The following is a 27,449-nucleotide window of genomic DNA, read 5'->3' on the forward strand; positions in this document are numbered from 1 at the left end:
TCAGGAAAACAAAAGAGATTCCAGGGCTCTTGTTGAGTTCTTGTTGGTTCCTGAATACACGACGTGGGACAAGGCAGCTGCCCCTCCCAGCATCTCAAACAAAGCAGAGATGTAAACAAAACCTTGGACAGAAACGCAGAGAGATGCAATGGCTCCTCAAAACCAGCAAGTTGTTAAAGTGAAATGGGGAACAAAAGTTAAAACACTCAGCTGGATGTTAGAACTGCCCTGGCAAGACCAAGAGATAAATGTGCATTACATTTTTAGTGGCAATATGGATCTGTGCAAGCTGCTGAAAACTTATCTGCTGATCTTCTTGCTTAAATTATACAAGTTAAAAAAATCATCAGGATCTGCTTCCAAGATGCTGATCTTCCCTCCTCTTTCCATTAGCACAACAGAACGATTTTAAATAAAAGTGACCATGAATTTTTAAAAGCATCTATAAAAAGTAAGGAAAATTTTAAAAACTTAATTAGTGACCCTTGCACTGGTAACAAAGCATGCTGCTCGGTTAGTGACTGAGCTCACCAGAGACATTTCTGAACAACATACAACCAGAGAAGGGAGAAACAAAAACCAGGCAGTCATTACCAGGTAAAGATTCACCTGAAATCTTTCTCCAATCGCTCCAGCCTGTTGCAGGACAGGAATTGCTCTACCAAGAACTATAAGTATGAGTACTGGTTGATCTTTGTAGGGCTCAGCGGATATCCAGTGTAAATAGCAGATCCTCTGGAAGCACCAATATAGGACTGGGGAGCAAACTGGTGTTGGTACTGGGCAGGTGGAACATTTGCAGAAGTCAGCAGACTCGGACCAACACTCACAGGGACCTGGTGGACGAGTGTGCTGGGGTGGGCAGCGTACTGGGTGTGCCGTGAGGAGCCCTGAGGGGAGAAGAGATGGGCGATGGAGGTGGTGGAGCCCAGCGTTGCAGCAGTAGTTGGAGCATAAGTGTACATATGTGGCTGGCTGGACAGGTGTGCGTTCGCAGTCGCCGCCGCCAGGTGGGGATGCACTGGGCTGCTGTGTTGAAACGTGTAGGGAGCCTGAGAAATAGTTGATGTGAGGGGTGCCACATAAGCTTGCTGCCTACGTGGGACTGCGTTTCCGCTTCTCTCCTGTGAGGCCAGCACTGTCGTTTGCTGGTTCTGCAGGGAGAAGAAGGAAAAAAAGTCAACAAGTAACCTCGGGGAGCAACGAGAGGCTCAGCCAGAGCCTCTCCACTAACACCCAGGTCCCAGCAGGACAGATGATGGCCAGGAAAGGTCACACAGTGCTTACCTGGCTGAGATTGAGAGGCTGCACACCGTTTGTTACCACGCGGTGCGGTCGGTACCCAGTTGGTGTTATACAGCATCCTGATGACTGCCCGCTCACAGAGGCCACAGGCTTGGTCTTACTGGTGCTGCTCAGGATGCCTGAAAGATTTCGTCAGTTTAATCCCTTCTTCCTTCTCACGCTGCATGCATGCACTATGCCAACTATGCAGAACACAGCTCTTACTTTTGCAACAGAGCTATTTCTTCAATTACAACTTAAAATTCGACTGTAGAAAAGACCTTTCTAAATGAATGCAGCCAAATATACATGAAAGGTAAATGTATCAGTGACACTAAAAACAGACCGAGGCTTGCATTCTCACAACATCACACCTAAAGCAGACAGTTAAAAACTGTGAGGACGAAGCTGTCAGGAATGAGACAGCATCCAAGCCCAACATCTAAGCCCTGGCAAAAACCACTGAGCACAGCAAGCTATGAGAGCATATCTACCTGAAGCTTGAGTGGCTACAATGCAGTCATTGAGCTGTGTTTTCAGTGGTGGCACAATGATAGTCCGAGAGTTGGAGCTGTCAGCTGCTCCTCTGCTTGGCAGCTCCAGGGCACCACCTGTACTCCTGAGAGAAGAAAGTGGGTCTGTGGCATAGGGGCTGTTCAGGGAGGAGTCGGAATCAGGGGAGTCATTAACAGTAACGTAGCTGATGACATTGGATCTCTGCTTCATACCCAAACTGCAGGGAAAAAAGACAAACAGGAAACATTCTAGCTTTTCCCACAAGACATCTCCCCTTCAGATCTCACGCCCTCCTCCTAGTCACATGTGATCTGGTTAATTAGAGAGACAAACAGCACAGTGAACATGATGCAGCATTTTCTGTCTTACGCAGTGGTTCTTAGCTGAGCTGGGGTTTTGTACGTAGCTCTCTGCACTTCCTGATGCTTGGGCTCAGCTCAGGACCCATCAGTACTAATTGCCTAAATGAACTTCCTACCTGGCAGGTTTGTATTTGCTGTCCTCTTCCTCATCAGTGTCACTGCGAATGGTGATGACGCTGACGGGAGGGCTTGGAGTGTCTGGGATCACAATGGGCTGGTGCTGCTCCTGCACTGGGACGAGCACATTGGAGGAGGAGGAGGTGGAACGCAGAGGACTGCTCCCAATGAGAGAGTAAACTTGAGTGGGCACAGTTTCTAGAGTGGAGCTGGATCTGAAGGAAAAGCAAAGCAGTATTCAGCTGCGTGTCAGCAGGCCAGAACAAACCAGCACCAGCGTTAACAACAGTCAGCCTCCAGCAGGATGCAGCGCAGTGCAAAAAGAAAAACCCAAGGAGAATCTCAGTGCAGACACTCATACAGGAAAGCACCATGCAATGGGTCCCAGAAGGGACCAATGCACTCAGGAATGCTCTGATCAGGACTGATTCTTCTGTGCCATCCCTTGTCAGTCAGCTGCCAGTTCTGCCAGTTCTATGCTATGGCACCAACACACTCTGAATGCACGAAGTCTCACTGACCCATACAGTAAAGCCACACAGTCCTTGCACTCTCACTGAAACTTAGATCACTTTATCCAAGACATATTTAAAAGCAACTGTAGCACATTAAAAAGTTACACAGACAGTAATTCTGTGATGGCAAGAACAGTTTTTCACACCACAAAAGCAACCTGCACAACACACCCACAGTCCCTACACTGCTGGAAGCCTTACTTGGCTGTGCTTGGTGCTGGCTGCTTGTTCTTCTTTGCTGGAACATTGCTGCTTTGCTGCTGCCTAACAACATGAGCAACTCCAACATTCAGAGGCTGCGCTGCAGCCAACGTCACGTGGTTGGTCAGTAACGATGGCTGTTGCATGAGGGTGCTGTACTGATTTCCATGGGAATGTGCATTCCTGGGGCAAGAAAAAAACACAAAAAGACCCAAACCCCGTGACAACACTGCAGGAACTGCAGCGCAGGCACAGCTGCACTGAGCCCCTCCATGATTTTCAAGGGGAGGGAGAAATCCTGTGCAGGGCAGCACATGGGACTGAACCCCGCGTAGTCCCTACCTCCAGTCGGCCAATTGCTGGCTGCTGCCAATGGTCTCTGGAATCACAGCTGCTGGCTGAACAGAATTGTGCAAGGCAACCCCTGGGAGCTGCTGCCAGGTGGAAGGAAGCAGTATCTGCTGGGTTCCCCCAGGCCAGGCCTGCTGCAAAACAACAAACAGATACACAGCTTCACTAGATTTCAGTTCCTACAGAGACAGAGAGAGCTGTTCCAAGCAATAAATGCACTTAGGCAGATTGTTAACTTGCAGAGATAAGGGCACATCATTGCACTTTCTCAAAAGATCTCAGTACAAAAAAAAAGAGAAGCAAGCTTCTGACACTGTGCTAACCTTTCGTAGCCCAAGTGCCACTGAGGAGAAGTGAGATGTCGTACTGCAGAATGCAGCCAGGTACAGTATTGCTGGATGCATTGTGAGTGTTTTGGACTACTTTGCGTGAAGGTTTCTGCACACTGCTCTGCTGAAAGATTCCAAACTACAAAGGCAGTTTGGTTCTTTCTGTTTGTCTGGATTACAGGGCTCATGCTATGATAGCTATCTCACAGCTGAGATAGAGCTATCGTGGAAATTTATCCCTCCTCAACTAAAGTAGTAAAGAAAAGCCACAGTGAGAAAAACATTCAGTGATTTGGCAGGTACAGGAAGCTGCTTTTCATTCATTGGTACTATCAATGTTCCTGTCCAAATTGACAAAATGCAGAATTTTCTGGAAAAAAAAAGCCAACAATGACCTAAATTCTGCAGTACAACACTCTAAGGTTTTGAAACTGCTTCTTCATTGCACATTGAACTGTAAAAATGCTGCACAAAGTATTTCTGCAAGTAACAGATCCACGTGTTACAAATACTGGTTCCAAACAAGAAGCCTTTAAAGCAGAGAACTGCGAAAACCTCTGCCAAAACAAGCGGAATAACAATAATATTAAAAAAAACAAATAAAGAGAAATATGTTAAAAGTCACACCATGCGTCTTTCCAAAAGCCAACACCTGCACAAGACAAAGCAGAGAGTTTAATACAGCAAGATATATAATTCCCAATGAGAGGCAGAAACCGGGCCTTCCAAGCGACGAACTGTTTTGACAGAGGAAGGACAAAAATACGCAAAGCTTAGCAAATGGCTAATGCAAACTGAGGGGAAGCAGCAGGGAGAAGTGTTGGAAGCACTAAAGGTGAGCAAAATCACGCCAAAGGCTCCCAGAATCCCAACAGGAATGGTAAGTTCTCCGGGGAAGCTCAGAATCCAGGCTGGCAGCTCGGAGCCGGCTCTGACTCCCGCTGCTGTGTGGGGGAGCTGAGCTGCAACCCCGCCGTACACGCACAGGAGAGCAGATCTAATTTGCCTGCTGTTGAATCAAACGTCCGCTTTTGAAAACGTCACTAATATCTCACTTGTGTCCCAAGCTCTGCTACAGTCACCCCTTGCTGTTTTCAGAGCCTAGAGCGCAGCCTTTCGGCAATCAAAACGCAAGAGGAGGAAAGGAGATGCATCCCTGGAGCTGTCAGCTCAGAGCTGGGACCCAGGAGAACCCCTCCTCCTGCCTTCCCCCTCCTCCGAGACAGGGAGCACTTCGCTCGCTTCAGAACTCAAACGAGCAGGATTTCATTTCCACACACGTATGGCCTGAGCAAGTTCCACTTTGGGAGAGGCCTTGGAAGAAAATGACACTCAAACTACCACTCTAAAGCCACAAGAAACGACATGGTTCACAGAAGAAATGGAATGTGCTTTGAAGGACATGTGAGGATACCAGCACTTCAGTGCACCGCAATGTTTTCGTAAGCTTCACTGATCTGATTCTGGAGTTTGACAATGACTTCTCTGTGGCACTTGCAAAGTTGTTGTGGTGCAGGTGCCAAATCGGTACAAAGAGGACAATTTTGAAAACAAGCATTTCCTAAAGGTGTGTTTTCTTCCCCCGCCATTTTTTTGCAGTTGTTCCAAACAGCCTAAGCGCTATCTAGTGGCATTTTTGATACAGCTCACCTTTAATTTCAACCAAGAAATACGTATGAACTGAAAGTATCTGTGAAGAACAGCATCTTGATTTGGATGAAGCAAGCTACCTGTGGTTGGCTATGAATAACAAAAGGCCAGAACATTGTTGTTGTCAAGGGCAAACCGAGATTAAGAGAAATGGACTCCTAAAGCAGTATGCTACAGAATTGGCTGTCATTAGAGGTTTTAGCCTGTGCTTAATGACCTGACACATTTCTACACACAAAGCAGCTTTACAGGTGTCCAGACAAAGCAGGCAGCTAACTTGCCAGGTAGTTCAAGTTCTGGCCATCCAGGTACCTGTAGCAGAATCGAGCTAAAGACTGATTCCTTTGTATTCAGCAATCAAAAGGCAAAGATAGGATAGTAAGCAAAGAACAGGAACAATCGTAGCTCTTCTACAGGCTAGCTTAGAAGAGCTTTGTAATTCTAGGCCAGTAAAGAGTAATAGTCAATGGATCTGGATTCTTTACAGAGCCACACTAAACATCAGAGTCAGACAGTGCTTCAGCAATGTTGGGGAGGAAAACAACAAGACATTAAGATGTAGCGAGAACACAGCCACAAGATGGCACATGCTTCCATGCCCTCTGCAAGTCTAAGTTAAAACAAAAACTCAGTTAGTGAACACAATCAAGGGAGGCAATTACCAGTACTGCAGCCGTCTGTTCTACTAGCGCTGGCCGGCCGGCTGCGCAGTTCAGAGTAAAGGGGACCGCATACTGCGGAGTGATGGTGGCTACTTGAGGATGAAGAGTTGCTACCATTAGTGGTGTACAGCTTCCCTGAAATGTAGATCAGGCAGTGAGTGAAACAAACGTACCGAGGCAGGTAAGGGGGTTCAGCAATAGGGCTAGACAGGCTTTCACCTCACTGTATTTTATGGTGCTCGAGTTCCAGCATTGCAGTGGGTGCAGTGAAACCAGCACTGTGACCCCCTGGGCAGGTTCCTTTAAGCAATTACACATCCCTGAGGGGAACACGAGGAGCAGGGAACTGGGGAACAGCATCTCTCCCATGACACGGTTGAGAAGTAAATATAAGATAGCGTTCAGCTACTATTATATATTACCAGGTCCCAGAGAGCACACCGCACTGCTTTTACATCCTAAGCCATAACAAACTGCACCCCAACAGGATACAGCTTCCACATTCACATACAGCACTCTTGGAAAAAAAAACAAGGCATTTATTAAAAGGCACCAAAGGTCTTTTGTATTATTAAGGAGCAAAGTTATTTGTGATGAAACTGTCAAGAAACTACTGATATCAGTCCCTAAAATATCTAACAAAATCAGATTCTCAGTTTACAATTTGCCTTCTCAAGAAAACTGAGGTTTGAATTCAGGATGGGCTTCCTTCAAATACATTCTGCTTTTTGGATACTGTCACCTGCACAATTCTGCCAAACAAATCAGAGATCACAGAATGCCACCAAAATTACTTGGACTGAATGCTCTAAAATTGCTTCTCTGCAAGCAGGTCAGCAGTACGACACACTTCCTGGACAGCAGAATGAATACAGCATGTGTTAACATCAGCAGAAGCTTAAACTATACAAATAAAAAGGACTGTGCTCAATTTTAAAGGCAGTGACAATTTTTCAGTGAATAATACTCAGGAATCACTGTATATCCTCATTGTATATGAATATGAAATATATATATTCGTATATATGAAATAATTTTTTTTGAAATAAAAATCATTTTCATTTATGACACATTACTGACATTTATAACATCAATTTCTAGAATGCTCTGTGAGTTCTGACACTGCATGCTGTTTAAATTGCAAACAGAAATAAGGATGTCACTGCTACAGATCAATTCACTAACAATGAAACTAATGGATAATTCATACGATTTCATTTAAAGCTGAAATTTAACATGAAAAATCTTCACTGCTACTTCTGCTTTCTGGGATCTCAACTCTGGCAGAACAGATTTCTTCTAAAATGTGCTGCCTTATTTTTGAAGTGTAGACAAAAATGTGCACTACAGACAGCTGTAAGGTTGTAAAAAGGCAGCGTTTTTTTTTAACAGCTAGAAAGTACTCACTTATTCCTGCTGTTAAACCAAACTCCTCAGACCAGGGAGGCCTGTGACATAACACAGTCTTTAAACATTCCAGAAAAAACAAAACAAGAAACCACTGTCTTAGAAGTGATCTGCATTTAAACCTCTTGGAGTGTGCTGAGCACCTCCCAGCATTCACCCCAAGCACCAGAAGGTACGTCAGGCTCTCCTGGACAGTGATAGGAAATACAGTTAACTCAGGAATTCCTGTTGTTATTTTATCTTTTTTTACCTGTGTGAGAACTCCAGATTGGATCTGCAGTGGCTGTGCTGCAGGTGCTTGTGGTACAATTGGGACAGCATTCTCCATCCTGACTGGGAATCCGGAATGCTTGGTAGTTGCCTGAAGTCCAGCTGTGGAGGACAAGAATAAATCACAGCTAAGATGGTTTACTTACATCTGTTTATTCTTCTCAAGTTCCTACCAGGTAAAAGAATACAGGGTCAGATGAAGAAAAACTGTTTCCTTTGACAAAATCCTACTACTAAAACACCAGCTGGAGTAAATATTCCTGCAGCCCCCATTGCTCAAGGACAACGATGGACAACCAGCTCTCAAAAGCTCTGTCCAATTCTTCAGCCTTGTGCTCAGAAACCAGCAATCCACACACAGATCTACTTTTGCTACACCACCAGTTCCCATCCCATAAATACTCCAGACTAGCACAACCCAGGTATAAAAAGAAATTAAGAACTTTCAGTTTCAACAGAGCTTGTGCTAACTTCACTTATTGCAGTTTGTGATGGTTCATCTGTTAGCAAACTGCACAGCTGCACCAGTGAACTGGCTTAAGCAGATATTCACTCCTGGTATAAAAAAACACAGGGAGGCATTTTCTTATTTTCAGAGAAGTCTGACTGTGTCCAATGCTTTCTGAGGAATGTTGTTGTGTTCAGTTGGGAGGGAAAAACTGGTTGAGCAACCAGATGAAGGCTGCAACTGTGAAGGCAAGGCAGTGCCACCTGCACAAGCTCACCTGGAAGAGAACCAAACTGTCTACCCATGTCTGACCTGATTCTGCTCTTCGCTCTGATGTGACACGCACACAGCACTCTTCTGCACCTTCTCAACGTGACGCCAATCACAATTTCTCATTTTAACCTAAGTGAAACCACAGCACCATACACAAAGGGGTTGTTTTTTCTGCTTACTTTGGAAAGCAGGGGGACAAACAATGAAAGTCTGCTGGAATGGGTCAGTCTGCGTGCAGATCTGGGTGGTTCCAGGTTGCAAGGAGACACTCTGTTGTGCCACACCTGCAACTGGTGCTGCAGATGATGGATAGAGAGCAGACTGATAGTTCAGCAAGGAGACGTCCGAGTTTGCCAGGGAAAGAGTAGCAGCAGCAGTAGAATTAGAAGCTAATACACTGGCCTAGAAAACAAAAATATTACAGATTTATCAACTGTACTTGTTATAAAACAGGAACTGTCAAGATTAGACTGTGCATCAAGCACCAGGAAAAGGTTTTAGGTAAAAAGCCCAAGATAACACAAGAAAAAACACGAGCTGCACCAACTTTACTTATGTTGGTGAACTGACAGGCCAATATGATTAGGTGAAATAGAGACTGCCCTGGCCTAAGTTATGGAAAATAAGACTTCAAGACAAGACTACAAATTCCAGAATGTGATTTAAACACACTGCTTTGCAACAAAGGAGAGAGGGCTTAAAGTGAGACTGCTCAAGCTCTTCAATTAGCACAAAACAGCTAGCAGATGCTATACCTGGTTGTGTACTGTATTGAGCTGGTTGTTAAAGCTCATTGTCAGATTTGTGCTTGTATTAGGAGCAACGTGAGTCGTGAATGGACTCTTAATCTGATTCACTGTATCATACATATTAACTCTTCGCTTGCAAATCTCCATGTTCTGAAAGCAGGATTTCACACTGAAAGAGAAGACAGAAGGAAGATATGAGAATAGGTACAATGCAACTCAACAGAGACACTGCATTTCTGAGGTTATGCATAAGCTTTTAGGCTTAGGTACTTTTTTTTCCTGTTTTTTTGTTGCTGCTTTGGGGACTGGGGGGCTGTGGGGAGGTATTTAAAAAAACCAAGAAGGTAATAAAACATGAAAAGGAAGCTTAGGAACACGTCTTTCCTTCCAGCCTTTGCTGTTTTCAGATCAGCCAAAAAATGCAGAAAACAGTACTGACATGAAGTAGAAATATGCTATTCTGTGTTGCTACTCTGTCCTCCTGAAACAAAACAAGAAATCCAAGGAAGCTTACTGATTGCTGTGTGGGAAATCCAGAAGATGGGTCATTGTAACGAATGGATGGTTCAAAGTCTTCAGCGGAGTAATTCTCTTATCTGCATCAATAGTCAACATTTTCTTCAACAAATCAATGTACTCCCTTCGGTCAGCCTTCTCTGCCAACATGTCGGTCCCTTCTAAGTCTGTGGACATATTCACCTTGAAAACAAAATTAGAGTGGTATGCAAACATTACATTCATTACTGCTTAACGATTCACTAACCTCATATCAAGCACAAACCGTTTCTGTCTCTTAGCCAGCTTAGCTTTAGGTGCTGTGGCACTAGCATTTAACTTTTCCGTTGCTCTAAAGAAGGAAGTCAAACTTACACAAGCATTCTCATCTCAACATGAAGTTGGTCTGCTCAATGGACAGCAAGCAGGGCTGTAAGAGGCTAGCAAAACTGAACAGTGAGATTCTACATTCTCTGCACAGATGCACAGTGATGATAATAGCTACAAAATCAATAGAAAATGGAGACCAACGTGTTCAAGATGCAAGGCCTCGTATTATTAAAAACACTCAGATATTCCCTCTTATGAATTCTGAAAACAGAATGGGAAAATGGAACAAGCTGTGGTTCCAGTCAACACGCTCTCTCAGATTTACAAGGCTCACCAAGAGCCCTAATCCTACAGACACCTGCAGGTGCTTAACTTTCCTGCTACTTGACTGCAGCTCAGCTGTTCCTAGCAATGCAGGCTGAGCACACTTGTTGCATCCACCAGATCAAAGCCTAAGCAAGAACAGGAAATCTCTAACTGCTTCATAATTAACATTTTCACAGCCTTTAATACAGTGATTTCTGATGCAAATTGGCACCATGGCAAACCTATATCAGTGTCCTCAATAATATGTGGAAGAAGACTGTCCTGGTTCAGGAGCCTCATTTTAAAGACACCAGTGATGTGATGTGATGTACTTGAAGTGAGTTGTCTGTGTGTTTCAGTATTTCTGTGTACCTGCGCCATATCATCCAAACAGTTGAATATATATTTCCTTGCTTCTTTTGATTTTATTCCTGTCTCCAACTCGTGTTCTTCTGGGGTCTACAAAACAAAGCATTTGTTAATATAAATGGAGTTTTGAGAAACTGAGATATTAAAAAAAGAAAAAGCAACATGATAAGCGTTGAGCCAGGTCATCTTCTGACTGCTTCAGTATAAATCATATGCTAGCATGCCAAACACAAGCAGTCACGGGTTCTCATCCCTCTGAAACTGAAAATACCACTCATTACTCACTGCCAAAGCTGAATTAACAACTGGATCAGTTCCCTTCAAGGCTTTCTTAGGTAGTACCAATGTGAAAAGAACAGAAGAGCTCTGATTTAGGAAAAGACTGTTTTTCAACCTCCCTTTTACAAAGAAAGACAAAATTCCCTCCTTTTGCAGCTCAGCTTAGAGGTAAATCAAACGTACATCTGACTCCTTCCTGTCCTCTGCCAGAACACAAACCAACCTCTGTTCAGCTGAGAATCACCATCATGAAAAGCTCCCCACTTCACTCTGTACTGTCAGGAGATGACAACAAGATGACATGCTTCCAAGACTGAGCAGACCATAATAAGCAACCATTACCTCAGTTACTTCAACACCCACTCTTTGCTGGTGCTATCATTCATAGCTGCTATTGTTAGATGAGTACTAGGAGGTCTGCACAATTTCTGGAGTGCAATACACAAATCAGTGATATTTGAATGGCACTTCAATCCAATCTTAGCAAACCAGGTGTCCATTTATAGCCAGTCCTCAGTGAACAAAACAGAATCGAGCATCAAGAAGACAGACAAACCTTTAGCCTCCACAGTGGGTATCCCAAATTTGGATCTCTGTTAAAAAACCTGCTTGTTTTCGTTCCTGCACTGAGAAGATACTCCGCTGGAAGGCCTTGAGTTTGTGAAATATAACGAATCTAGGAAAGAAAATAGTAAGAATCAGGACTCTCAATGTAGTTAGCTGATGCTTAACGTAGCACTTATCAACCAGCTCTGTTCACAGTTATTAGGAAGCAATCTGCAAATAAAAATGCCCAGATAACTGACATTAAAGAGACTCAAGTATTTCTAAGGATATTTAACTTGCTCAGTCATATTATCTGCCAAAATTTTTTGTATAAACACTGGCTCATGAAAATCTTCTTTGCCTTCTACATGTGAGCAGACTGTGAGCTTTTAGAGATAAAGTAACACCGACAGTCACTGCTGTTAGCAATGTCCAAGCAACACGGCTTTAATTGGCCGCCTGCACTCAGAGCACACAACGTCACGACAAAGCTCTCATTAAAGAAGAAAGCAAGCCCAAACCTCTAATCCAATCAGCTGCAGCCTCAAAAGCATTTAATGCATTTAACATGTAGCAAAAACATAAGAAATCTGGAAGATGCACCTGACCAGCTGCGATAGCATCAGTAAGACACAAGGCAGAGAGAGACCAGGCACAAAGGCGTGCTCCAAAGGAAAGAAAACAGCACACTGTTGGAAAGCACAGCACGTTTCTTCAAGTATTCTAAGTGCCACATGACTGCTAATGATATTTGCTCTTCAGGAGTACAGTGAGAAATGTGACATCACCTCTGTCACGACTGTTCCCCAGAAGGAGCCTATTTGAAAGTTTCAAGAAAAGAAGTAATATTCTGATTTATAAAAACAAGGGCTGGGAGCACAGTGTTAAGGTAAGCAGGCTTTGTTCAGATTTTCATACGTGGCTTTTTTAGCACACCTCTTGTCTTCTTTGCAAAACTCCTCTTCCTCCACTGTGTCAGAGCAGCTGAATACTGTGCAGTGATAACTGATGGTTACAGCCTGTGTGCCAGATATTCACTTTCCATGTATGCCAGTGTGAATCTGAGGTATCTGCAGGCAGCTATCTTTGGTATCCACACAGTAGCTCAGCTAAGTGATCTGCTGGCCTATGAGACTTATCTCTTCCTTATAAGCAAAGAATGTTTAAACAATGATTGTAAAACCCATCCCAAGCTGTGAACTCATTCCTAAGAGGTCCCTGCAGAAGTTCTGCCTGAGTTTTCATTTGCTGCTGTGGAACCTCAGAAAAAATACAAGCAAACCACCTCTATTTTTCAAGGGCAATTCAGATATCAAAAACAACCACATGAAGTCACACCTCGCAAAGGACTGCAAAATCCTGCTATTAAGCAATGGAAAAAGCACCTCCTCCCACCCCCCTACATGGCTAGATAAGGTTCTCAGAATTACACAAAACTCACAGTGCAAGGAAACCACCACGATGTGTCTCAGTTATTTTCTAACTCATTCTGCTCATTAAGGTACCACTGGGTTTCCTTTGGAAATTCACAGTGCTAGCTTCCTAGCCCATACCAAAAACTTACTAAGTTTGAAAGCTTACTTTTAAGTGCTCTGTCACATAAGGAAAACTAAACCAAGTGCTGTCACAAGACATCACCAACAAAAACCACAGTGGAAAAGTCAGTCTCAAAAAAACCCCTGTACAGACTTTTTGCCCTTTTATAGGCAACTGAGGAGCCCAGGTAATGCTAAGAATCCACAGAAAGAAATAATTTCAGTCCCTTGCCCTTGTACTGCAGAGACAACGTGGGCCCACATTTTGCATTAGAAATAAGGGCTGCTGTAGGTGCTGACAGGACAGGAGTGGCACTCTTGCTTTGTCTCCACGTGGAAAAACTGCTTTCACGGTGAAATTACAGAGCACACACCTCCCTTTTGTTTTGACAGGAATGTACTTCAACAGCTTTTGGGTTTGGAAGAACAGACAGGAGGTGAACTGTCAACTGACTCTATACTGGATGAGTACATTTGGTAAAATGCACAGAGCTGTGCTCTCCTGCCCAAGGACAGCAGACCAACAGCAAGAAAATTCTGACGACAGTGATTCATTTTGGATAAAATTTGAATGCAGGATCAGTTGGGTTCAGAGGGTCTGGACACAGATCACTGTGGCTTCATCTGAACATCCCCACACTCCCCATGCACTCACCTGATCATATTCAGAGGCTCCTGGATACAGAGGCCAGCCCAGAAACAGCTCAGCTATCACACAGCCCAGCGACCACATGTCAATAGCTTCGCAGAACGGTAAACCCAGGATGATCTCAGGAGCCCTGTTGAAAACAAAAGGAAGAGGGGGGAAAAGAGGGTTAAAATTTTCAGAAAACACAGCCCTTTAATAATTTCTCTGGAGAATGCTCCTTCATCTGAGTAAATCCATGTGAAATTAAGAGATTCATGTTAAAGCAGATGTTTCCTCGGGCGTCCTTTTTATCACTTAGCATGGCTGGTTTTGTTTTATTGCCAGGTGCCCTCCAACTTTATGTAACTGTGAGACAAAGTGACTCCTTTAGTAACTGGTTTTATAACACACAACAGAGGCATCCCAGAGACTGCATACAGCCTTCCATAACAGAGCTTGGAAGTGAAGTTCTGGCAGAGGATGCTCAGACCTTTCTTTGCAGGTCTCCCTTCCCAGGCACCCAGCTGCCTGCATGTGGAAAAGAATCACATCTGCAAACCCAGAAAAAGAAGCCCTACAGGGAGGCACCTGGCTTTCGTGTAGGGTTTGGAGAGTTTCAAGTTTAAAAGGGATCAGAAGAACACAGCTGGATATTCTGACTTCTCTGCAAGGTTGAGCTACAGGTTTCTGTGCACTGAACCACACCTAAAGCAAAATGCATCAGCCTGGATTGCCCTGAAGAGGTGCAGCAATTTGGAATTTTAGGGAGATTTCCTTCTGGGACCGACTCAGAACACAAAACGATGCTTTGGTACAACTCCTCACCTACACACAGTTCTGAAACAAACCCATGCTTTTCTGTTAGGTGAAATTCTGGTCACATATTTGCATACAGCACAGAACCCAAGTGCTGCAAGAACCACGTGAGTCGGTATGGGAATTTACTCTGGAAAGTACAAACATTAAAACCTTGCTCTTCTTCATGCATAACTAACAATTGCAAAGATAGGAAGGTCTTCAACTACAGCTAGTGGTTTTCTGGATGTGACTTTGGTAGCACGTCCTAAGGCCAGCATGCCATTCCTTATATTGCTCCATATTTTAGAGTCTGCGGTAAAAAAAATCCTTCTGACACCAATTCTGATCTTTCTACAGAATTCTGAAATGGTCTGCATAACAGACAGGTGTCAACAGATCAAACACCTTCCTCAAGTGTACAACCCAAGCACACCTCCCAGCAGTTTGCACACAACAGAAGAGACTCTCCAATTAACCACCCTCTGAGCTGCAGTGACACAGACACAGCTTTGGGTTGAGGTGACTGTACACAATTATCATGAGCCAGTCTCCAAAATACAGCACTCATCCCAGCTGCCCAGGCACAGAGCCTCTGAAAAAGGCAGATGACTGGACTGGCTATTGACTGCAGTGAGGTCATACCTAAACCCTGCTGTTCAGCTTTAAGCAAGGCAGTTCTTTTATTATGTGAAAATATGATTGTGTCAACGTGACAAATATCTGACATTTCAATTCTGAATCTCCTGCTAAAGCTTTCACTGTAAAAGAATGAGGTGAGGCTAGATGCAGCTCTCTATAGACAAACAGGTGCTAAGGGGGACTCCATTTCTGTAGTGCTTTCACCTCCACAAGCACAGTGAGTGCAGTGCAGAACACAGTGTGTCATCAGTCTACTAGAAAACGTGTTTTGACCCTCCAGATTCTCCTACTTAATGCAGGAATCCAATTCAGATTGGACTTGAAGCTTCACGTAATAAAAACTTCATGTATAAGTTTCCTTGGTTTGGAATGCCCAAAGTAAAATATTGGCTGGTGGAACGTGCAGAATATGCTGAGCCTTCTCAAACACATGGAAAAAAATCATGCTGATGCCAACAGAAATGGTGGCAATGAGGCCTGGATGTTTTTTGTTTGTCTTCAACAACACACTGGGGTAGACTGAAACTTCAGTATCAAAACGACAGTAAGTTAAATTCTATGCTTTTTATTCCCTGGGACTTAAATGAACTCCTCACAAGCCACTCAACTTCATTCCGATTCAAGGACAGAGCTGGCAAATGAGTCTCTATCATCTTCTTGCACACTGCTATAATTAGTGGCCTTATGAGATGTGAGTTGAAACAGGACAACAGACACAGGTCACTTTCATAGCTGGCCTGTCAAAGATTAAAGTGAGCTTTACTGTCTCAAGCTCTTTGAAATAAGAAATCAAACATTCTTTCTTTACATATGTGCTTGTCAAGTCTGTTCTGACTGCCAAAGTTAGCAAATCTGCTTGGGGACTCTTGAAAGGAGATTCAAAGCAGCAGCAGAAAAATCCAAGGCTTGGTTTGAGCATTTCAGAAGGTGCCATGTTTACAGGTGGGCCTTCAGCCCTGCCCCTCGTGAAGAACAGCAGTAACACGAAGGTGATACAACTGCAGCCAGCAACGGGGTGAATGACAACACATCACTGCTGGGAGCTGCACCGGCAAGCAGAGAAAGTTCAAACCGGCAGCACACACTGCTGCTTCCTGAGCCAACACAGCTGGGACAGGAACAGGAACAGGAACGAGCCCCAAGAAGAAGGAAGGAGCACGCAGTCATCAGCTCTGGCAGCTCCCTCGATGCAAAGTGCCACCTCCTCATGGCCTAAAAGAAGACACCGAGCTCAAGGACTGCACAGAAGTCACTGCATAGAAGTTTGAGTGCCAGAGCTGGTGTGCTGCGAGTCCGTGCCACGTGTGGGAGCCAAAGAATTCCTCCCAGCACTCCAAGTCTACCACGCCATGGCAGGAAAACTGCCCCTCCTGACTGGGAAACACCATGGAAGCAGCAGGAATGCCTGTAGAAAGAACCCCAACTTGACAGCGTTGCCCTGACAAACCCAGTACTGCACCCCAACTGCAAGTTAAGAATTCAATGAAAACAGGCATTAGGGCTTCAAAACAAGACAGCAGCATGAGCAAGTACTGCTAGGTATGAGCTAAAGCACCAAACAGTTCAGACAAATCTCTCTGCGAAGGCAATACAGCAGAGCATCCCCATCTCACTGCTGAACAGCAGAAGCCCAAGCTGAGGAGCACACGTTTAACAATCAGCTGAAAGTTAAAGCAGTGGCTCCTAAATGCACAGAGGTGTTTTTCCCTCCTGACCTATTCAGAACTCAAAGTCTCATTCGAATGAAGATGGATTACTGCTCAGTAGCAGTGAGCATAATTCATAAAAGAATGTTTTTCCCCTCAGGGCATATATATGCATCAGAAAATTTATCTTATGGCATCTGAGTTGGCTGCTTCGGAGTTCTCTACAGGAAACTCAGTCCAGTAACGGGAGATAAAATCAAAGCACGCAGAACATTTCAAGTTTATTCTTAATGGCTGACAGAGAACCAAATGAAGAACTGGCCTGTATTGTTTTATTAAAGACAGCACTGAAAAAAATCAAACTTAGAGCTCACTGAACACGAATTTAATGTGAATTGTTTGAAGCAATCCAGTTCTCTGACAATAAAGTGGCTTCTGCACCATCTGCCTAAGTTCCTGGAACATGGATTTTAGTAAGCAACACCATCAAGCTAATTACATATCAATCTAAATATTAGATTTCCACATCACAGCGTTCTTAACTTCAGTTGAGCAGACAGTCTCAAGGTTCTCACCCTCCTGGCAGCGTCAGTCACTGCTCTCAGGGGGCGGAAGCAGCTCTGAGCTCAGCTCTGCACACAAAGACGAGCAGACAGCTTCCCTCCCAGCAGCCCCTTCAAGATACTTATCGGCCCTTGCTACTTTTGTCTCAGCCAATCTAGCTTTTGCGTGCGTGATATCACAGAGTGGAAAGCACTGTGAGCCTCCCCAGGCTGCTCTGCCCGCATCTGTTGCAAGTGAGCGCAGACCCGATCAGTGGTCAATGCAACAACAACAAAATTAATAATGCATTTTAGAAAGTGAGCACTTTAACAGAGTCATAGTGCATAAAAGACAATTGCAGTTACAAAAAATAAGTACTCTGGAATTGAAAAAATCGGTGCCAACAAGCTAAATGAAGATCATTAGGAAAGCATTAAGAGAAGGAAACAGCACAGAAAGATGGTACTGGGTGCAAGAAGCAGAACACAAAGCAGAGGGAGCAAGAGGAACAAAAAGAACAAGCCCACAACAAGAGAGGGCCTGAAAGGGAAGCTTGGGAAAGACATCAAACGGGGGCAAGGCAGGGTGGGGTGTCCCAGCCCTGTCTGTCCCAGCTGGAAGGACCAGATACTGGCTGTGTTTTGTGTCAAGCGAGCTCACACACAGCAACCCCTCACACACAGCACAGACCTGCTCACGTCCCTCTGATGGCAGAGGTGCATCTGCTAATTGAAGTCTATTGCTCTTATTGACAGAACCGAGCTTGAGGAATAATCAAAGTTTGCTTTACCTACCCAATTTCTGAGTTAACAAACTCATAAAATGCCCATAAAATAGGATTTCTTTCTTTTTAATTCTTAGCAGTAAAGCAGAAGACATTTACACAACTCACCAAGGGAAGCACAGATCCATCTCACCCCCATTTAAAAAGAACTACAGGTCTCACAGCATCACAAACTGGTGACAGAATTAGTCAACTCACTGCATTAATCTGGGCTAAAAGGAAGGCACTGCATGCTATGCCACGTTCACAAAGCAGAAGTTCCATTTTTCTACACACAAGTTTCACAAATCTCCAGGAAACAGGCAGAAAGGTGAACATGATGATTTCCTTCCCCTGGCCCCTAACCATAACAGCAGAAGATCAAGCATTTGCAGAAGCCAGTCCCTGACACCCTATCAGATCAGCTTTCCCGTGCCAGGGCAGCATTCTGAAAGCAAGCACTGTGTCACTACTCACCTGTAATAGCGCGACTGTAGGTAAGTGGAGCACACAGCTTTGGATACGTGGCTGGCTGAACCAAAGTCTATCACCTTCACTCTGTAGGGCTGGCGCGCAGGATCCACCAACATAATGTTTTCCGGCTTCAAATCAGCATGTATCAGACCCAAGCTCTTTAACTTCATCAAGGCAGTAGCCACTTGCTGTAGAATTGGCCGGATGTATTTCAGGGGCAACGGGCTGAATTTGTTTTGTTTTAAGAAATCATATAAGTTCTGTTCTAGCATCTCAAATACAAGGCATGTATGATTCTTATGTTGAAAGCATTCGTAGGAGCGAACGAAGTTATATTCATCTGCATTCTCACTGCTCAGGCGAGAGAGGATGCTCACCTCTATCTGGCCCTGCCTGGCGTAGGAAGGATGGTTCTTCAGGATTTTGATGGCCACAATCTCCTTCGTGCTACGCTTCCAGCACTTTGCCACCTGCCCAAACGTCCCACGGCCCAGGAATTCCAAGACCTCATAGCTGTTTGTCATAGAGCACAGGATCTCATGCTGGACCAGCTGATAATCCCCTTCTCCACTGGAACTGCTGCTCTTTGTGGTTACCGTGGTGGTCGTGGCCGCAGCACCCACCGCAGGTCTGTTTTGCAGCATGAGAGGTGGATGTTCCTCAATTATCTGCACACTACCGTTGCTGTCTACCTCTTCACTTTTCCTTTTTAATCCACATTTTTGGTATGGTTCCAGTAAAGAAAGGTTGGTCCTATGCGTTAGGGTTTGGCTGTTCTGAAAGGATGCTGTCGCACTGCTGCCCGTGCTGTCAGCTGCTGTAACCACAATGTGCTCAACCGAAGGAGCGGGGAGAAGGAGGTTCTGGTCGTACGCAGGGACACTGAAGTTGGCTACCTGATGAGAAGAGCTTGTTTGCCCTTGAGCTGCTGGGAGGTTTTTGCTGTGGGTATAATACTTGTCACTACTGCTCTGTCCTGAAACATCCCAGACAGAGGGCTCCACTTTCAGTTTCTTGGCACTGCAGAAGGCACTCGAGGATACTGACGGAGGGGAAAACACCTGCAGCTGTGAGGCCATACCTGAGAAAAGACAGGAAAACCCATTAGGACCGTCCGGCAGCAGCCATCAGAACCAGAAACGCAACACTAAGGATCTCCCCGAGCACCCCCCGGGCCATCTGTGCAACCGCCGACGGTGCAGGCGCCCTCAGCATTACCTCCTCGCCCGCAGCAAAACACGCAGCAAGCTCCGCGCTCAACATCCCGACGGCTGAGGAAAACCGAGCGCATGACGGGAGAGCAGAGCAGAGGAAAGCGGAGCAGAGCAGGAGGAGAGAAACCGGCGGAGGAGAAGAGAGGCGCCGGGCACGGCCCGCTCGGCTCGTTCGTTGCTTTCCGTTTCCCTCCCCAACGAATGCAGCAGAGGCAGCGTCCGTTCGGAACGGCGCCGTTGCGGAGCCCCGCCGGAGCGCCGGGCCGCGCAGCTCAGCACGCCGCGCCCGTCGCCGGGAGCGCCGCTGTCCCGCCCGCCCGGGCGCCGCCGCCCACAACAGGCCGGGCCGAGCAGCAGGCCCCGCGCGGCCGCAGGCCCGGCCCTCCCCGCCCGACGGCGGCCCGCTCCCGCTCCAGCCGGGCCTCCGCGCCGCCCCCGGCCCGCTCACCGCCGGTGTGTGGTTCTCAGCCGCGGGCCGAAGCTGCCTGGGGGACACGCGGGGGTGCGGAGCCCCGCAGCGGGCGCATCGTAGCCCCGCCGCGGCCGCCGGCCCGGCCCGCTCGGCCCGCGCACGCCGGGGGGAGCCCCCAGGCCGCTCCGCCGCCGCCGCCGGGCTCCGCCGCGCCCTCACGGCACGGCCGGGCTCCCCCAGCTCCGCGCCGCCGCCGCCGCCGCCGCCCGGGCCCGAGCGCCGCCGCCGCGCTCCCGCCGCTCCGGGCCCTTCGGCCTCTGGCGCCAGACTGAGGCAGCCGAGCCCCGAGCCGGCCAGGCGGGCCGAGCGCCGAGCCCGACCACGTGACCGCGGGCACCAGGCGGAAGGGGGCGGGCGGCGCCGAGCGGAGCGGGCGGGCGGGGCGCGGTGCGCTGCGGGACAAGGCGGCGCGGGGCTGCGGGGCCGCTCCGGGCCGACTTATTTCAGCCCCCCCGGGTCCATGCAATACCACAGCAAAGACTTTTCGGTTTCTCTCTGGAGTTTATTTTAAAATAAAGCTTACAAACGCAGCAGCGGAGCCTCAAAAACCTTCGTGTAATGTTGCAGCGCAACAAGCACGAAGAACAGAGGCTGGTATGTGACAGCCTGAAAGAAACAACACTTCAAAATGCAACGCGGTGCTCCATAGCAGGCGGGCAGAAAGGCAGAGGGGCCGTGAGCAGCCCGAAGGTCACCATCTGCCTCCATCCCAGGAGGCCAAGGAGAGCCCAGTCCTGTAAGCTGAGCCCAATAAGCACACGTCCCCTGGATAGGATGTAGAGATCCGTGCCCGAAGTAGTTAATGCTGCAATGGCAACAAAACACACACACAGCCCTGAAGATCACAGCACACCTCGTGAGGCTGTGACAGCCCTCAGTTGTTGGACCAAATGCCCCGAGTTGTGGCACTGAGCTCACAGGGCCTTTCCCGACCAATGTTCATCTTTTAAAAGTACCAAATAGCACATAAGAAGTAAGGACTGTAACTTTGCTGACACTTCTGAGAGCCTGAGAGCTCTGGAAGGACCATAAAGCCAGCGGTCTTCCAGCAAGGAAAGCACTCCTGGGGTCCTTCGAGATGAGAGCTGCACACCTGTATGACAGCCCCATCAGTTACAGCCTCTGCTCACTGCCAGTTCTATGCCCAACAAAGGTGGGACGAGTCGTGCTGCTACACACTTTGATCTACAAAAGCACAGAGCCTTCATCTTTGCTCTCACTATTACACAAATTTTCTAAACGATCCCCAGAACCACCGCAGAGAAGGAAAGTTGGGGGTCTGTAAGTGTCTTCGCCTTGCAGAAACCAAAGTGTAAACTTTTTCCATGAGACAGCCCTGGGCAACTCTACTTGCAGCCACGATTTGGGTCAATATGCAACATCACAGCAGGCAAGCCGAGACCACAAGCAGCAAGAAAGCCTGAAGGAGACAGCCTTGCTCTTGTTTGTTTGTTTGTTTTTTAATAAAACTACCAGCTGTGTGGGGGGGCACCTGGAAAACAAGCACAGGGCCAGCTGTGCACAGTGCTGCATGCCTGTCAAGAGCACGCATGCAAAATGAGAATATGCTCCTTATCTTCCCAGGCACCTGCTCGCAGTGCTGGGCTCTCCCAAGTGAAGTTCCTCCCAAACAAGTTACTGCACACTCTTGGCTGCTTGTGCTGAGGCAGCGCTTGGCCAAGTGCAAACTGGCAGTGGGGAAAACGTAGGCACTGCAGCAACCTCAGCAAAAGAGCAAAAATGGTGCAGAAGGAACTGTAAATGCAAGTTACAAAATGTTACAAAAATGAAGTTACAAAATTCTTCAAATTACTTTGTAAAGATTTCCCTGATGTCATTCTTATCTAGAAAAACAACCACAAGGACTTTTCTACAAAAACCTAAAGAAGCTCCAAAGCAGAGAAGTTGTAAGTGCTTCAGCCTTGTAGCATGGGAAGCAGAGTTAGGAACACTACTTTGGGGTGCCTCCTACAGCCCCACTTCATACACCTGTTTGCTGTGGAACACAGGAGATAGGTACATTTTACCTCTGTATCTTGCAGTAACTTACAGAATCCATTTCCTTCTCTCCATAACACAGAGTCCCCCTTCAAGGATTTCTGCTGAGTTAGAGCTCAATAAACTGTTTCATAGTATTGCACACGCAACTGTGTGGAGGAGCTCAGCAGGGCAGAGCTGCTCCCAGAACCATAAGCCTGCCCTGCCCTTGTGACACACCAGTGTTTGATCACAGCTTGTTAAAACGCTGCTGAAACCTTGCCAAAAGGAACTCAGCTCTGCTTCTAGCTCCTCTATAGTCTGTTTCATCCCACTGGGGCTTGGTTCTCAACTGTGGAACAAGAGATAAACAGCTCAAACATGCTCTGTGAGTATAGATTTGGGAGGGCTTTGGTCTGAACACCACTTTCCTGCAGGGATGACTGTGAGACACAGCCCTGGATACTCCATAGCCAAGCTAACACTTGGCTACAGCTTCTCACTGTCATGTTGCAAGCAGAACACCTGTGGTAGCAGTGTTAACACAGCTCTGTGCAGCTGAGCTAGCAGCAGCATGTCCAGAACTGGTGTGCATGAGACACTCCAGCTCTTAGATGCACTAAGGCTCCAGTAACAGAAGCCAATTTAAACTACTGGAATGCTCAGACATGGTGAGCAGAACCCCAGCCTCTGAAGCCTTTTCTGTTTTCTCTCCTTTCTGAAGAACAGTTGCTCCTCCAAAGAATTAACATGACAACTCCATTTCGCTCAGCTTCACCTGGAGATTTTCTACTCCACTTAGGATTGGTAACAGAGAAAAAAAACTTACATATCCCATGAGCAGCAAAATGTGTGAGACAGACTCTGAGATACTAAGTGGAGCAGAATGGACTCAGAAAGCAAGCATCAGTTCAGAGCAGTGGAGATGCTGCAAGCTGAAAGCAGAGCAGTGGAATTTGCGAGTGCAGGCAGTGTTTCACTCACCTGCCTGTCAAGTGAGTCACTTACATTTCAACAGCACCGAAGTACAGCCTGCATCTCCAAGGCACCCAGTAACAAACTACTGCAAACACAGGGCCATTACTTCCCTGGCAGCCTCAGATGTTATAAAAGAAGCAGGTGCTTCCATTCACGCTGACCTGACAAAGCTCTGTAGTTTAATTTTCACAAGGAAAACAGGGCTTACAGACCACAGCCAGATGCTTGAGCTGCCCTCGCTACTGCTTTAAAAGTACATTTCTAAAGTAAAATGCAGAAAGTTACTCCATTATTTCCAGTGTCCCATCAGCAGCTGGCAGGCAGAGTCTATAGGCAGCCCCACAAGAGGTGCTGCTTATGTGGCCACGTTCCAAGCCTGCGCTTCCCCAGGTCCTGCTGTGAGTGAGGACTTGTGTTTGCAAAGCAGCATCCCAAGCACACCCACTGCAGCTGTCATTATGACTACTGCTCAAGACAGCCTTGTTTTTAAACAGCTACAGCTGCTGCATCTACGGGTAGCTTTGCTTTTCATAAGCTCAAACTTCACTTGAAGAGTAAACATGTCTTTGACCTGATTTGGGGAATTCAATCTATCCAGCTGACTGGTCTTGGAGCAACTTTACACGTCTCTACATTCAGAAGACTCCGATCCTGATTAAATCATTTGAAACATTTTGTGTTTAAAATAATAAGGTTAGAAAAAGCTGAACAATAAGTTGGCCTGTTGCTCCCAGAAAAGTACTTAGAGGCCATTTCTACTTCGCTGTCACCATCACCACACAGGGAAATAGTCTGTAAAATGTTGCTAACGCAGTTTTGCAAGGATAACCAGAATTTTCAGACTTCACAGAAAATACTCACAGCACTGCCATGTTACTGACACCTCCTGACTCTGTACAGTTCACCTGGAGCAGGAAACACCTGACCTCTAAGCTAATGGAGCACGCTTTTTGCCATTTAGCCACAGCATTCTTTACAAATAATGCAGCCACGACTTGGCACTTTACACCAGCAAGCAGATGTTTCATTGTCCTCCATCCAATTTACCACTGGCTGATAAGAACAAGCAATGAATCCAGCAGAACACTGATAGCTACCTGAAGCACTTGGCCATCAAGAGCTGTAAGCATGCAGACTGAAGAGGATACTGCAATCCATTCCAGGGAGTCAAGACCTCACACAAATCCTATCTTTTCCAGACACTGACCTGAAAAAGGCATTTACAATTAATATGAAAGTAGTGCTTTTGGGTGAGAAGAACCTTATCCAGCTGCACTTGGCAGGATTCAAAAGCAGCGCTGCCTGGAGGTATTTCAGCAATAAGAAAGGCACTTCATCTTCTACATTTCTTTAAGCACCAGTTTGTAACATAGCCTAATAAATATTTGTAACACGTCTTACAGTGAAGTTCTTATAAACACTTGTTAATGAGGCAGCACAGATGTGTGGAATAAGACCTGCAGGACTCCGATTCCCCTGCGTTGCTTCTTTCATCACGTGCAGGCCCATTAGTTAGGCTGCAGGCAGCTCATGCCCTCTGCTGCTCAACCTGAACCAACCCAGCGGTTGCTTTGGCCACAACAGACACATAAATCTCTGCAATAGAGATTAAAGGTTCAGATGCAGAGGGACTACATTGCTCGAATACAGAATGGGGACCCAACAGATGCAGACAAAGATATAAAAATAAATAAACGAAAAAATCTGATATCTACTAACTAGTTTTAGATTCTCTTTTTCCTCTAATAAGAGGAAACAAAAGCAATTTCTCATAGCTGAGCTTCTCTCTTGTGATGAGAAACTTGAACACAAAGAACAGGATGCAGTTTTAAGACTTTCAGAATCATTATCATCAACTGTATTTGCCCTGACAGACAAGCAATTTTCAGGACACTTCCCACCTACTAAATAAATCTTCTACTGCCTTGTAAAAGGAAATCTGCTTTAAGGCATTTAAAGGAGTGAGTAAATATTCCTTTGGAAGTTCACTTGGAAAGTCCTCATCAGAAAGAAGCAACTGCCCAGCAGTGCCAGCTGCCATTGCACCCCCTGGCTGTTCTCTACTCGGCTCTTCCTCCTCACGGTCATAAAAACAAATATGTTCAAGGGAGCAGAAAGCTGACTCATGGGAGTTCTGCTGAGGAGCCGTAAGAGCCCTGAGCCCGTCAGATTGCTCAGTATGTTCCTCTAGGGACTCATAAACAACTCCTTTGGGCACAGAGTGCTGGGCAGCTCTTTTCACAAGACACACAGGTTTCTGCTTCTTTGTTTTGCTCTGCCGCTGTACAGACACCTGCAGAGGCTTCGGAATTCCAAGGCCAGGAGGTGCCTGGTGGTCAGGACTCAGGTATTTCTGAAAGGAAGCGTGGCACGTGCTGTCTTTCACAATCGGGATGACCGAGCAGGGTTTCAACCACCTCACAAACTCACACAACTCCGAAAAGGATGAATGATCCGAGTACGGGATGAGGTGGATCTTGGGGTGGGTGACCTTCACGGGCCTGCCCGTGGGGAGGATGGCAATGGTCGGATGCCGCACATTCCAGCTCACAAGGGTGTCCCAGCGGATCTCAGCGACGTCCACCGCATGGATCCTGCCAGCCCCCTCCTCCGTCGTGAACACCTCAGGCAGCTCCAGCAGCTGCATCTGCTCCAGGCGTGAAGGGCTCACCACGACCCACGTGCTGAACTCGAGCGCCAGGTCCACCAGCAGCTCCTCCTTCCCCAGGCTGTACACACCTGCAGGAGAGCCGTCAAAGAATCATAGAATCGCTCAGGTTGGGAAAGACCTTAAAGATCATTGAATCCAACCATGACCTAACCATACTACCCTAACTAACAAACCTCTGCTAAATCACATCCCTGAGCACCACATACAAATGTTTTTTAAACACATCCGGGATGGTGACTCAGCCACCTCCCTAGGCAGCCTATTACAGTGCTTAACAACCCTTTCTGCAAAGAAGTTTTTCCTGATATCCAACCTAAACCTCCCCTGGTGCAACTTGAGGCCATTTCCCTTCGTCCTGTCACCAGTGAGACCAACCCCTCTTGCTATAAGCACTTTTCAGATATTGGAAGAGAGCAATAATGTCTCCCCCCTCAGCCTCCTCTTCCCCAGACCAAACAGCCCCAGCTCCTTCAGTCTCTCCTCACAGGCCATATTTTCCAAGCCCTTCCCCAGCCTCGCTGCCCTTCTTAGGCCCTGCTCCAGCACCTCCATGTCCTTTCTGTACTGAGGTGCCCAAAACTGAACACAGCACTCAAGGTGAGGCCTCACCAGTGCTGAGTACGGGGCAGGATGACTTCCCTGGTTCTGCTCACCACAACATTCCTGATCCAAGCCAGGATGCCATTGCCCCTCTTGGCCACCTGGGCACACTGCTAGCTCGCATTCAGCCAACAGTCCATCAACACACCAGGGTCCCTTTCCATCAGGCAGCCTTCCAGACAAAAACTCCTCCCCAAGCCCGTAGGCTTGCCTTGGGGTTGCTGTGACCAAAATGCAGGATCCAACACTTTGCCCTACTGAACCTCAGCACCACGGCATACCGGGGGGAGATGCAGGAACGGCTCTGGGCTGCACTCACCGATGACGACGCGGTGCTGCGGGTGCTGGCGGATGAGCTGCGCGGCCTGGTGCGCAGCCCGGCTCCTGGAGGGCAACGCGCGCTGCGGCCGGCAGTTGGTGTTGTCCAGGTAGAGGCGGTCGATGCGGCGGCCGCTCAGCGCTGGCTCGCGCTGCATGGCGCGGCTGTAGCGGAAATCCCCTGCAGAACAGGGCTGTCAGGGCGGGCGGGGCGGCGGGGCGACCGCGTTTCCCACCCCGTACCTGTGTAAAGGATGGTGCCGAAGGAGCCCTCGAAGAGAAACATGACGGAGCCGGGGCAGTGGTTGGCATCGAGCAGCGTCACGGTCACCTCCTCGCCTACCACGTGGCTCTGCCCCACCTCCAGCGGGCGGATCCAGTGTGTGGGCACCTGCGGGCGGGCGGGCGTGAGGACCGGGGGGAACGGGACGGAACGGGACAGAACGGGACAGGACGGAACGGGACGGGACGGGACGTACCTTTAGGCGGTGGTGCAGCAGGCGGGCGGTGAGCGGCGAGCAGTACAGCGGGCGGCTCCAGGTGCTGGACAGCCCTACCGTGTGGTCCGAGTGCATGTGCGACAGGAAGAACAGCCGCGCGCCGCCCGCCCGCCGCACGCTCCAGAAATCCACGGCGATGGGCGTGCCGGGAATCACCGTCCCGTTCATGGCGCCGGGGCGCGGGGAGCGCGCGGACGAAAGCGGCGCCGCCGCGGCTTCCCGCCGAATTCGGCG

The 27,449-nt window shown here is 47.3% G+C and overlaps 2 protein-coding genes across 4 annotated transcripts; both read right to left on the reverse strand.

Annotated features, from left to right (window-relative positions):
* Positions 1-668: 668 nt before the first annotated feature.
* Positions 669-19,564, reverse strand: HIPK1 (homeodomain interacting protein kinase 1; the record flags this gene model as incomplete). 3 transcript variants are annotated; one of them, XM_079546529.1, is made up of 15 exons in its annotated part: positions 669-1,154; positions 1,288-1,424; positions 1,779-2,017; positions 2,279-2,488; positions 2,996-3,178; positions 3,338-3,480; positions 5,988-6,122; positions 7,645-7,766; positions 8,565-8,787; positions 9,243-9,303; positions 9,649-9,833; positions 10,638-10,724; positions 11,470-11,589; positions 13,650-13,773; positions 18,489-19,564. In XM_079546529.1, the coding sequence occupies 15 exons, from the start codon at positions 19,562-19,564 to the stop codon at positions 669-671; spliced, it is 3,531 nt and encodes a 1,176-aa protein (XP_079402655.1). The 3 variants fall into 3 exon arrangements, with proteins under 3 accessions (XP_079402655.1, XP_079402654.1, XP_079402653.1); XM_079546528.1 differs by having other exon boundaries at positions 3,338-3,477; positions 9,141-9,303; XM_079546527.1 differs by having other exon boundaries at positions 9,141-9,303.
* Positions 19,565-24,654: 5,090 nt separating this feature from the next.
* Positions 24,655-27,383, reverse strand: DCLRE1B (DNA cross-link repair 1B; the record flags this gene model as incomplete). Its single annotated transcript, XM_079546449.1, has 5 exons — positions 24,655-24,722; positions 25,191-25,865; positions 26,717-26,896; positions 26,959-27,106; positions 27,195-27,383. 5 exons carry the CDS (start codon positions 27,381-27,383, stop codon positions 24,655-24,657), a joined length of 1,260 nt encoding a protein of 419 aa, XP_079402575.1.
* Positions 27,384-27,449: the final 66 nt, after the last annotated feature.

This window comes from Tetrao urogallus (genome assembly GCF_951394365.1).
Source record: "Tetrao urogallus genome assembly, chromosome: 24".
NCBI lineage: Eukaryota > Metazoa > Chordata > Aves > Galliformes > Phasianidae > Tetrao > Tetrao urogallus.